At 44.4% G+C, this 13122-nt stretch overlaps 1 protein-coding gene across 10 annotated transcripts in view; it reads right to left on the reverse strand.

The window, feature by feature from the left end:
• Window positions 1–13122, reverse strand: part of pam (peptidylglycine alpha-amidating monooxygenase) — a 43247-nt gene that overhangs the window by 12940 nt on the left and 17185 nt on the right. For 6 of the 10 annotated variants that reach the window (XM_081701873.1, XM_081701872.1, XM_081701871.1 and 3 more), the window contains 6 exons: window positions 12847–12927; window positions 12637–12713; window positions 10487–10590; window positions 9324–9517; window positions 8933–8995; window positions 2234–2524 (listed from right to left, as the gene is read on the reverse strand). In XM_081701873.1, the coding sequence (XP_081557999.1) occupies window positions 2234–2524; window positions 8933–8995; window positions 9324–9517; window positions 10487–10590; window positions 12637–12713; window positions 12847–12927 (810 nt within the window). The remainder of the gene's footprint in view (window positions 1–2233; window positions 2525–8932; window positions 8996–9323; window positions 9518–10486; window positions 10591–12636; window positions 12714–12846; window positions 12928–13122) is intronic. The other 4 variants (XM_081701876.1, XM_035535232.2, XM_027008994.3 and 1 more) reach the window with 2 other exon arrangements.

Consider the following 13122-nt stretch of genomic DNA (forward strand, 5'->3'; position numbering starts at 1 on the left):
TCTTTGTCTTGCTACCAGATGAAATAGTTCAGTGCCTATAGAAACAACTCTATATGAATCTATTAAAATGCACCTACACGAAATCCTGTTAGTGTAACACTGATAGTAAGGGTTCCTAACATTTTTATGAAGGCGTGCAGCATGTTGGAACATTACTGACACATGCGGTACAGCTATATATTTAAAAAAAGAAAACATAAATATTCACTTACACCCCACTGAGTCTACCTCTGCAGTGTGCAAATGAGATCCACACATTTTTGATAAAACAGTTTCAGTTCAAGTTCTGAGGAATATTTAGGGATATTTCAAGAAATAGGCTTTTTCTCTCTGCTGCCATTCTTTGGCAATAGCAATGCCTTTAGTTCATCATGAATCACATGCATCAGTAATGGAGCATGAAATCACCATGAGCAACAAACAATAACGATGCCTATTCCAGACAACAGCATCATGATTAATGAACACTATCTTTCTCTACCACACACATACACACACATGCATGCACATGTATGCACAGAGACAAAAAAACATGCATGCACACACACAAAAATACACAAAAACACATGCAATCACACGCATACACATATGCAGAAATGAGGATACTCGTCACAACTGCACTAATGTGTTTGATACATTGTTATTTTGTTAATAAACATATGGGCATACAAAATCAGAAACGGTCAACACGTAAACCAAGTGGTGAATAAAGCAATCTCCTTCATGCTAAAGGCATGCTGGGAGCTGTAACGGGTCGCAAACTCTGCTGACAGAGAGGGCTCTAAAAACTGTGGCACCATACAGGTCTCTCATAGATGACTCCAATGTAAAATATGAATGACTCCGATGACCCAGGGCCATAGCAGAAGCTAGCACGCTTTGAAAGTCCTGTCCAAAGGAATTCCAAAGCACAGTGATATAAACATGTAACATTGATACGGGTGCAAAGTTTCCTTCTGGGTCAATAGCCAAGCTCGAACAGCATTAAGGAAAACACTGTAGGGTGCTATGCGCCAGACTGACACCAGGTTAACTATAAAAGCTCTCCGTTTCTCTATCTTGTTCTCTTCCATGCTCTGCCTCTGTCTCTCTTTCTCCCAGTCTCTCTCTGGGCTATACCCAAGGACATAGCTTGAGCGGTCTCATACAAACACAACCCAGCGATCCTTCATGTATTATTTGCAGCGAGTCGTGAACAGGAACAGCAATTACCAAGATTGCAATGAGGGGGGTAAAAAAAACCAAACACAGCTATTCTTACAGTCTCACAGGAGCTTAACGCATGAAATTTCATTCGCTTGCCCCCTTTTGGATTCGTAATTAGATCACGGGGACTGATCGATAGCACGACGACGGCGAGCCAAAAGACATGTATTGGCGCTGCGTAAAATCTGACATGGCGATTCTAGACCTGAGCAAAACGTGGCGCGTAGCAGCAAGCAATAAATGCGAAGCAAAAGAGGTGATTCAGTTGATATTGAACAACTGCCATTGATGAAAATACTGCAAAGCCGCTCCTCTTGGGTGCAAGTGAGACAATGGCTGATGTACTAAAGCAATGAGAAGAAGTGGTTTTTCTGAGCAAAAATGTATATTTTTTAAATAAAAAAGCCCCCCACCACAAAAATTGTCTAATGAAAAAAAATTGATAGACTCAATTGATCATGGACCTCTGAACACAGCAAAAAAACGAGCTATAGTAATTGGTGTACAGACCTCAAAAAAGCACTAGCTGACTAGCTGACGAAGTAAGTTACTCCTCATTAAAACCTTCAGTGGTATTTTTGCCTATTGCTTATCCATAATGACGCCTTTTCTAGTGCCTTTTATGGTCCCTTCCATTTACTGAGAACAAAAAGCCCATGGAAATGGCCCAGATTTGATTTTTCATATCACTCCGCCGATCTCTGGATTCTGCCACTAAGATTACTGACTGTAACGTGATGAGAGCACCCGGCATACAGGAAACCGTCCAAACAAAACGTCCTCTCTTAGCCACATCTTCTGCCCCCTAGCCAATAAAGATCGGGTTTCGCATGGGAAACTGACACTGTGAACTCACTCCTTTCGAAATCAAAGGATGACAGTCATGAGATGGGCAGGCATGGGCTTCAAAAAAACAAATCATTCACACAGACTGGCAAAACGAGGGCCACGACAACACGCCCTGGCCGAGGTGCTTTTTGTTTTTTGCTGCATTTTTTTTTTCTCGCAAGCCGACGCCAAGACCCACCTTGTTTTGTGACCTTTGCCAGCTTTGTTCTCAGCTGTCTGGCGGTCCCCGGCGGCCTGACAGTGGCTTCTAACTGATGGAACTTGTGTACTCTGTCCCTCACCAGAACTGTGTCCTCGCTCTGGCCATAGCCCAGCCCCGGCACGGGCCAGCCCAGGCCTTTCTTTTGCATTATGCTATCGATTTCAGCCACCAGATCCGCCTGGGCTGCCTCCGCGGGGTTATACTTATGCACACGGACAATGTCGTCGCTCTCCCCTAGGAGTTTGGAGAGAAGGGAATAGAAGTCACCTGCACAGGAAAAACAGAGGGGGGAAAAACAGGAAAGACAAAAGGGGAGAAAGAGAAAAGAATAAGAAGAGGAAGAGGAGAAGAAGAGCAGAAGAATGGGCTGTGTGAATAGAGCTGTCAGGGACTGGTGGAGAATCAGCGGACTGGAAGCAGTCTGCCTGATGGAAGATAACAGGTTCACAACACGGTCGAAAGTAGACAAGATGTGATGGAGAGAAGCAAGAATTATCTATGTAGGTGTGAGAGTGCTTTAGAGCTGCTGAGGACATTCTATCTGAGGAGGAATTCGCTAGAGGCCCTGTGTCATACACACCAAATGGACCTCCTACCACGCCGCTAAGATCTTCATGTACCACTTCTGACTATTCTAAGAATGATCATATAAGCTCGGTAATTACTGAACATTATAATTCATGGATGGTGACTTCTTCTATGAACCGTATAGGTCTTCCTATGGGAGATATGGATCTTTTTGCACAATATTTTCACTCAGGTACTCAAGTCTACTTTGTATTCAGTCTAGGAGATGACAGGTCATTTGGACTGAAAAGGTCAGCTCTTTATTAGAAAGGATGGCCTCTCTTTCAAACACATTCCATCAAAGCTCCATGACGACTGCACAACCTCCGGTGCATTTAAAGAGGTCCCCAAGACCTCAAATGACAAGTTTACTTCTAAGCTTATGCAAACGACAAGCCCTGGAACGAAGCTAAACTAAAATCTAACACACACAAAACTTAGTCCAAACACCCTGGGTTTTATTCAGTTAAACCTATCTCTATCTTTGACCAGTATGATAATACATCACAACCACATGCTATTGTTCCTTGTTGATAAACACCTCCTGCCTCCTGATTAGCTGCTTTGCCCACACAGTGACCCATAAGTCCCACTCCTTGTGATATATGAATGGGGAGACCATTTCCTATTTATTGAGCCCATCCATCAGAGGCTGGCCAGCAAACACACAGAGACAAACCGAAGGGTCCTGACTGACAGCGCTTAGATTTGTGTCCTAATAACGGCAAAGGCAAATATAGCAAGTGATTTATCAAGCTGCCCAGACATGGGTAGCGGCAGCCTGAGCTAATGTCTACCGGCTGCTGCTGAGACCGAAGTACAGTCCCACTCGGATGTGTCCTCACCACGTATTGTCCCGCTGCCACGTCTGCCAACGGCAGCAGCGCAGAGACTGTACCCAAGAGAAAAAGATCTCAAAGCTGAGTTAAAACCTCACACCTGAAGAACCGTGCTCAGAACTAACGGACAAATAGAAAACATAGCTGGTCTTTCCACTTCACTAATATAAATTACATTATGTAAAATTCCTAAGCCTAGGGTTTGACTATGTGCGTTTGCTGAACAACACAGCTCTCAACATTACAGAACTCTATACAACAACATAGCTAAATATTTGTATATCAAATGCAAATCAAACAAGTCTACTCTAGAAGTCAGTATATTTTTTACCTGTGAGGAACATCACATTTACTTGACTGTGTTTCAAGTTAAAGACAGTATTCTTAAATGCAGTCAGACCATTTTTAACCTCTACCACCTTCAGAAACAGCACATAGGATGGCAACCTTATTTCAAATAATCCAAAGTGTAGACATGCACTGTTCTTCTAGAGGGCACCCACCCATGGACATTTACATAATATATGGAAAAATAAAACAAACAAACAAACAACATTGTACTGTATTGTGGTCACAGTAAAGCCATAACTTCATACAACAGGATCTACATTTGATGGGCTCTGTGAGGAAACAGCACTTGCAGATGAATATGTAACACGGTGAAGCTGAATGCACATTCATCCACTTCCTCTTTTGTTGTTTGTCTGCTGCCTCTGACTACAGTACTAATGCAACTGGAGTTTTAATATTGAATGACAAGTGATATGAGTTCTTCAGTAATCCTGTTCTGCAAAAAGGTATTGAGGGTGTAGTGGGCAACAGCAAAGCAAAAGGCATGTGGGGTTTGCATCGAATCTTCAGCGTTTGTGCCGGCATCGTAGCATAGCATCGCTGATTCGCCACAGGGGATTCTTATGTTAACTGAATGCAAGCATAGTTTACCCAGCATCCTGCTAGCAGGAGGCTGTCTCAACTGGCACGAATTGACCCACTTTGGCCAGGTTTAACTGTCTGTAGGTAGTAGACGTTAGCAGAAGCAGCTATCTGCATTGATAAGACCACACTCCGTTTATGGCACTGCTCGTTTAAAGGAAGTTGGGGTTGCTGTCTACAGACCTTAATAAAGTAAAGGGATTCAAACGAGCTACAGCTCTCATATATCTCAATTCTGCATATGGGTTTGAACAGTAGATTCAGATATCTTGTATGATTGTGATGTGTGTGACTGAAGGACAGCCAAGTGGCTAAAATTCAACTCAGAACTGACTTCATTCACTCCACAGATATCATGCAAACCCAGCAAAGGTAGTGTAAAGTGTGTCATTGCAGAAGTACTGTGATACTGGGGACAACTGAAAGACAGAAAGGAAGAGAAACAAAAGCATCACTGCTGAGTGACAAGCATCTCTGCTGCATTTTTAACCAATCAGGTTGCTACGATCGCTGGGCATTACTATTCAGCACTGAGGAACCATGGCAACAGAGCGAATCTGGAAAATGAGCCATTTGGGTGCACATGACCAAAATGGTCCTTGCTAACATCTTACAGTGGAGTGACCTGATAAGTGAGTTATAGTCTATCCTTGTGTGGAATACAGCAGGTAAACGAGTATATAGGACCCGACCGACTTTGTCTGCTGTGGCAGCCTCATTTTCTGGGACATCCATTACAGCTAACCAGTGTAACCGTGCTTGCTACCATCAATGCAGTTTCTCACAAGAATGATATAAAATCAACCAAATGTATTACAAACATAGTTTATTATAAAACATTACAAAAAAACAGTTAATGCTGTTAATATATATCCACAAGGTTACATGTGGCAAGCCTATCCATAATAATGCCATTTTAAACTACACTGTTGCAAATCACCTCTAAACATTGCACAATATCATCAAACCTATGATCCTTGGAGTCTAAAGTAGATTAGGCTTGGCTGATTTATGGATCTTCCCCAGCTGAATGGCTAAGCGTGTTTACTTACAGCACTGACTGTTCAGACAATGTAATAGAGGAGAAGAGAGCTTCCCTGCACAGAATCGGCAGAAAGGCGCCCCTCGAACTGGGGAGGGGGGGCTCGACTCTCTCATAATACAATTCAGTGAAAAATCCTGAACCATACGAGCACAAAAGACTTGGGGAGAGTCATTGTGTGGGCAAGGTCATATCTGCACTGAGAATTACTAATGTACTTGTTACCCATTGGGGTGGGCATATGACTCATATGACATATGATTGTAGACAGAAACACAAATAGATTAGGTGTGTGAGGTGGGAGATCTGTGCAGGGTGTTAACCAAATGACAACAGCGATGCAAGCTTAAACTTCTTGCACAACATTCCAAGATGCTGTTTTTCTTCTTCCTCCCACGGTTTTGTTGTCTGCACTACAGACCTGAGAGAGTAAAGGTGCTGTGGGAAACCTAATGTGCATGAGGACTCCCCCACCTTTTCCTGACTACTGGGTGCTACAGAGCGCCATGCCCAGAGGGCGGCACTGAGCACTGGGTCATGTGACCCTGCAGACACCTGCCTAGCCAGTGGAGGGGCTTGCAGGTCCAGTCCTAGGGACCCACTGTGCTGTGGAAACCATGGGCAGGGCAGTAGGACCACAGGAGTGGAGCCGAAAGCACCAGAGCAAGGAAAGGCTCTACCTAAGAGAAGAGTGGCCATGGACTCTATATAGAGGGTGCTACCTATCAGGGGTCTCTGGCCTACACTTTTCAAGCCAACATTTTTATGCTTTTGCAAATCTTTTTTCTGTAATTCATATTTTTTTATTTTACACAAAATGTATACAGTATAAAAACACAACTGAATAATTTCTCTACTTTTTGTCTTTTAATTATTCAAGTGTACAACAGTTACTTTTCAAAAATAATAATAAATACTGTTAACTAAAACTCTCAGCATTAATAAACAAATACTGCAAACTCAGAAATATTAAGCGTACATTCTATGACTTTCTGAAGTATGAACAATTCCAGTTTTAATTCAGTTTCTAGTCTTTTAAAGTACTGTGAAGCATGATTATAACAGACATGCCTCAATTAAACAACCTGATTGTCAAGTACCTGCTGTTTTTCTCCATAAAGTACATAATAGTGAGGTACTAGCCGCTTTTATCTAAGAGGGGTTATTGCGCCTTTACTAAAGCTCCTCTTGCTGTCGACGGGGCTCAGCAAAAAGTAACTAATGCATATATGATTCATAATAGACAGCAGAGTACTACACTACCCGGAACTTGACTGACACCATTTAATTTTTCTTCATTTTGTAATTTCTGTTGACGTTTATTTCAACATGCCATCGGCCTGCTAATCTCTCCTACTGGAACTAAATCTCTGGACAGCCACATCACTCCAGCTCCTCTCTGGAAAGGAAACTCCAGATTCATGAAAAAATGTTCAGCAGTTAATATTTCATGCAAACATGGAGACGTGGGGCTGTGCTCCACTCCTGCACGTTTCTTCGTTTACATGCAAGTTCTGTTTTCATGTGTGAAATTGGTTTAAAATACCACAACTCCATGAAAATGGAATCCATAAGGCTTTGTGCAGAGTCCCAGAGACATACCGTAAATACGGGGGGGGGGGGTGGGGGGGGTCATTTCTTTAATGAAAGGCATAATTTTTGTGAAAGTCATTCATGCCACTTGGGAGCTATAATGCCAGTAATGACATTCATGTGCTACAGTCTTTTGCCTATCCTGTTTCAATAGCCAAGCCCGATAATCTACAAGCTCCTTCGCTTGCCATGGTTCAGTGTTGCCTGCTGTTATGATATCATAATGCCAGCATTGCTAGAAAAAGATTGTTCAATCTCTTGGGGGGTGGGGGGCATTGTTACCGGTCACCACCGGAACAGTCTGGTATCTTAACCACCACCCCATACTGGCAGCAGACCATGAAGCGAGCTGGAGTGGAGCTCGGTTCATAACTGTATCTGTCAAAATATTCCCTACCCACATGCTCCTTTAGCAATAAGAGCGGCACTCACCAGCCAGCTAGTGACAGTGTACGACATTCCTTTTGCCACAGATCAGATCGAGGGTGGGGGAGAGAGAGAGAGAGAGATTTTATATATATATATATATATATATATATATCTAAAAATATCCCTCTATATAATGGATTTCAAATTAAACACAATATTAAGTCACTATTATTCAAACGTCTAAGGTCATCCGTGCACATCATTAGTATTATTATTGTTGATGTTGTTGTTGATGTTGTTATATTACAATCACAAGCATCCCTGATAGTTGTGAGGAACACCTTTATCTTGCACTCAGTTTGAGTCTGATACAGGAGTGCTCTCCTTGAGCCCTTTTGACGCATTAGGAATAAGCAGTCAGAACTCTTCTCTGTTATGCTGATTAGCGCAACGGTGGTGACAGTTTGTGCCTGGCCTGCTGTGAGCTCACAGCAGGTGTGCCAGGATTAAAGGCCCTGAAACCATCTCTAATAAAGCAGTGCACAACGTAGACGCAACATCAAAGCCCTGGACTCCCCCATCTGCATTCACGTCACTGCTATATCTAGTTCATCTGAGAGGGAGAGGAGAAGACTGAGAGAGGGAGAGCGAGAGATGAGTGAGGAGGAGATGGGAAGAGGGGCGAGCTCACAGGATGAGAGATAGCGAGAGAGAGGAAGACGTTGGGAAAGTGAGAAAGAGCATATCCCCTCGTCTCACACTCTGTGAAAACTCACTTAGGGATGCTGGAAGTAGAGCAATCTCAATACCAGAAGCCAAACACACCGCGCTACGCTTAAGGAAGCTTAAAGTCAGCGTGACACAAATGTGTCACAATTCAGCTCGGAGTAAGAACAACTGATCAAAGAAGAAGGTCCTCGGGGAGGATTCAGGCAACCGTGCACACAAGACTGGGAGCAGTTACCACAGCAACGCTGCTTCAAACGTCAACCTTGGGCCTTGAGATGTGATGTCCCAAACAATGTTTATGCCCAGTCACCCCCAAACACAGCACGCAGGCAGAAATGCAGAACCTCTGAGTAACCAGAACACAAGAGCATGGGACAGAATAGAGCAGAATGACTTCTAACAGACCACCGTATCTAATCTGTTGCTTTTTAATTGTGATGTGCAATGCTAACTCTAATCTAGACGGCTTATTTCGATACTGTGTACTGAAAGACTTCTCTGCATAATGCAGCGCATAACCATGTGTTTCATGTGTTACAGTCTGCTTGTGTCGGGCGCTCGGCACCTCGTTGGCACGGCAACATGCTCTTGGAGACGACTCACCCTGATCGGGAACCTCCTCCTCGTCTCTCTTCGGCTGCTTGAGCTCCGAGTCGTCCTCGCCGTCTTGAGGAGGATGAGGGGGGAAAAAAAACTGTCAAACAACCCGAGAAATGAGCCTGTCTCAAACTTAATGGGATCAGTACAAGAATGATTAATAGGCGGCTGCAGAGCATAAGCCTGTATCCGCTTTAGCACGTGCAGCGATTTGCATTGTACGGGCTTCTTTTCCACACGTTGTGGTTCACGTTCTTCCTTAAATTGAGAGGAACAAATAGGCGGAATGCACAGGGGCCTGATTGGTTTTTTCGAGTCCCTGACAGACAGAGAGAGAAAGAGAGAAAGATGGGGGGGGGGGGGGGGGGTGAGAGATACTGAAATGCGTCTGGCATACCTCTGTGGGCGGAGCCGTGCACCATGGAGACGAGCTTGTCTGGGCTAACGGGGATGGGTACGCTGGCTTCGGCCGGGATGCCTCTGAACAGGCCACTGGTGCCATGGTCCATGCAATCCATGTAAGGCACAGCATGCTTGTTGTCCATGTAGTACATGATGTAGAAGTTGCACATCTCGTCGTTGGAGGTGCCTCTGGAAGAGAGGAGGGTATGGATGGTGGTCGTAGGCTCATTTTAGTGTTCTGTGCTTAACGGGGCTAAGATGGAGCAGCCACTGCAATCTGAATCACTTGTTTTATCACCTGCTAATTTCAACCAAGAACCAGAACCTGGATCACGTGAGTTTTTTACTGGATTCTTCCATTCTCTCTTCCTTTACTGTCATTCAAAGGACGGACATCTTTGCCAAGAGGTGTGTGTTTGTACATGGGAGCGTGTGTGTACTGGGAAGGACACTTCCCTGGAGATGCGTCAATGCACTCTCTCCCATTGCCATTGTGCACTCCCCTAATTGCCATGGCAACAAGAATGATGAGGCAGACACATGTAACATACACATGCACGCACACCCAGAAAGTCTTGAAGGAAATCATGAAAAATGCAGGTTCCCCTGGAGACAATAAAACAGGCCTTTCCTCTATGCTTGGCAACACTTCAGAGCACTCACACACACACAAAGACAAACACACTCACAGACACGCAGAGTAGCCAAGTAAGAGCTGTGACAGATAGCCGCACCGGGTGCGCCAGCCAGACACACTCATGGCTGCCGTCAAACACTTGGCTACTGTGTCTCGGAACAGGAAACCAACAGCATGCAAACAGAGCAACGTGGTGGGGGCAGGGGAGGGAGGGGTCAGGTTTGCAAGCCCAGCTCACAAAGCATCACTACCACTCTCACACACAGCACACAGACACCACTCCGCTCCAATAAACCCACTCACATTCTCATTTCCTCTACAGGACAAGATAGGGAAAGGAGCGGGTCAATCGGCTCTATCGGGCCAGCAGTCTCACAGTGGCCTGTGGGTTAATCCAGCCAAGATCATAATTACGCCCTCACATGTGCTGCTATCGCAGTAAATAAAGTAGGAGCAGAATTACAGCATTAGAAAAAAAAAGGAGATAAGGAGATGAATGGCTGGCCGCGGCCTAAACTCACCCGATTCGCGTTTTGCCGGTCCTGCCTTCTCCGGTGAAAACACAGCGGGCGGCCAGCGTATCTCCGTATCTCACGTCGATGGCGTTGCTCACTGGATAAAAGGCCTGGGACATACACAGAGATGCTAATTATTGGTAGAGCAATAGAACCAGTAAGGCAGCACAGAGCACATCCATATGTTTCACAGTGCCTGCCTTGACTCGCCTCGCATTACCCTTACCATCCAGACATCTAAACAAATTATGACAGGGCAAATAAACAACTAAAAGTACCGAGAAAATGCCACAAAATAATCTAACATTAACCTATTAGGACGCTAATTCAATCATATGTGTATGATGCAACAAAAGCCTTTTATAAACTCAACTAGGGTAGAAGAAAAAAAAACAAATTTGTGAAGGTAAAGCAATTTCATGCTTGAGAGGAAATTAATTTAAGAACCTAGAGTAAAAATTATAAGCACTTTTGTATTGTTGGAGTCAAGGCTCCATTAAAAAAACAAAAGAAAATCAAACGGCTCAGGCAGAAACGCAGGAGGCGCAGAATATTGAGCACTAGTGGGTGTTGCAAGGCTATAAATATTTCCAGACGGCATTCCACATTCTGTTCAGAAAACATTGAGAGTGTTTCTTGATTAAGTCAACCATATTTCTTTACTGCAGAAAACAAACTTTTGCCCTGCTTTAGAGAGAGGTGCATCATTAGCTGCACCTCTGTCTGAAATGTACTACTTCTATCTTGTACTACAGTAGACTGCAGTTACTCTCTGGAATATATATTCCGTGGGGAAAAAAACTGAGAAAAAAAAATATATTTTTTTTTTTTCTTCTCATCTCTCTCTCTCTCTCTCTCTCTCTCTCTCTCTCTCTCTCTCTCTCTATATATATATATATATATATATATATATATATATATATATATATATAAATAAAAAGAGGTGTGCTGCAGTCCCATAGCTAGGCTGGTAAAATGAGCATCATGCAGCTACGGTGTGAGCATGTGAGATGTCTAGGAGAGCAGTAGTGCTCTGCATGGTCCATGGGCAATGGTGTTTTGTCAGCAGGAGGGCTATGTGTGGGGGTATGGGGAGCAGATCGGGGCACAGCCTCTGACAGAGTACAGCTAGCCGTTCCAGGGCACAGAACAAAAATTTTAATCTGATCCTTTTGTCTCTGCTTCACCCACTCACCCCCTCTTTTCTCCTGATTTGACTGTGAAACAACGGAAGCAAGTGAACAGCATGCGCATAAACGGAGAATGAGCTAACAACCCCCAACCTCCCATTAAATTTAATTTTAATATTAAACTTAACATTTTGTTAAAATGTATACATTAAAAACTTCAAAACCTATTTGATTAATCTATAACTGCACCCGGTGGTAAGGAAAAAATCTGATTCCACCATATAGTCAGCAATGAAGGCTTTTATATCCTGCCAAAATTGAATATTCCTGCCAGGCCCTTTCTGTCAGGACAGCAGAATTATCGAAAATTCCATCCAAACAGCTGCTTATCAGCAGGCCAGGCAACTCGTATCTGCCCCAAATGAGCAGAGCCGGAACGGCTATGGAAATCTGTGTCTCGTTGGATGATGACATTTACAGAGTGTGCTCACACTGCGATGATGTTGATTGTTCGAGTATATCAACACTAGGACGTTATTCAAAAATGTCGCCAGTGTTTACCTTGCGGGAACACTCCCTGTAGCCATTGCAATAAAGAAACTGTGCCTGTGCATATATCAGTATTGTGATGCCCTCATGAAGATCACAGGCATGGCAGTGACATCAGCCAGCCGCCATCCTCCACCCGAACGTCCGTGGGCCGGTGGGTAGGGACGTGTCCTGCATTCCTGGGCAGCAGTAGGAGGCGGCTTCTGATCCCTTTAATCTTAGAGGCTTAGAGCTTAGAGCTTAGAGGCTCGGTCCGCCACCTCTGCCACCTCCGGCAACGCCCCCCTGCTGAGGCAGAGCTGCGGTACCGTGCGAGAGCGAGAGCGAGTGCGAGGCTCGAGCTCGGCCTGCGTACATGACTTTAATCCCGACCTTCAACTGGGGGGGACGTGGCATCCTCTGCAGGAATCAGACAGACGCAGGGCTGGAAGGAGAAGGTATGGAGTGTGGGGCTGTACCGTGTGCGTGGAGGAGTACCTGTGGTAACTGTGGGGACTGGCGCCCAATCAGCATCCACTGTCCATTTCGAATTCTGTAGCCACTAACGACTTTACCTGATGTACACAAATGCACACGCACACACAAATGCACTGTAAGGAGAGAGTGAAACTAAAATGACAATTACATTCACTAACCCCCCAAAAAAAAAAAATCGAACACCCTGTCTCTACAGATGGAGGAACTCACCAAGGCGATGTGTGTGGGTCCTGAAGGCAAAAGGGTACATTGGGTATGATAAGTAAGTGCAAGCAATGTCTGCATTGGTAACTGCAAGGAGAAAAGCAAACAAACAAAATACACCATAAGTAAGTATCTCCATCACACTGACACAACCAGCTTCCACAAGATCTCTCCCTGGAACAGGTCAGGGCCTGCAAACGGAGGCGAGTGCTGTCAGGAAGCACCCTCTTCTCAAGGAGACACGTTAGATTAAGGAGGTGTTAAGCGGTATCACCCTCCAAG

This window comes from Electrophorus electricus, chromosome 19 (genome assembly GCF_041902795.1).
Source record: "Electrophorus electricus isolate QZ-2024a chromosome 19, ASM4190279v1, whole genome shotgun sequence".
NCBI classification, from domain to species: domain Eukaryota; kingdom Metazoa; phylum Chordata; class Actinopteri; order Gymnotiformes; family Gymnotidae; genus Electrophorus; species Electrophorus electricus.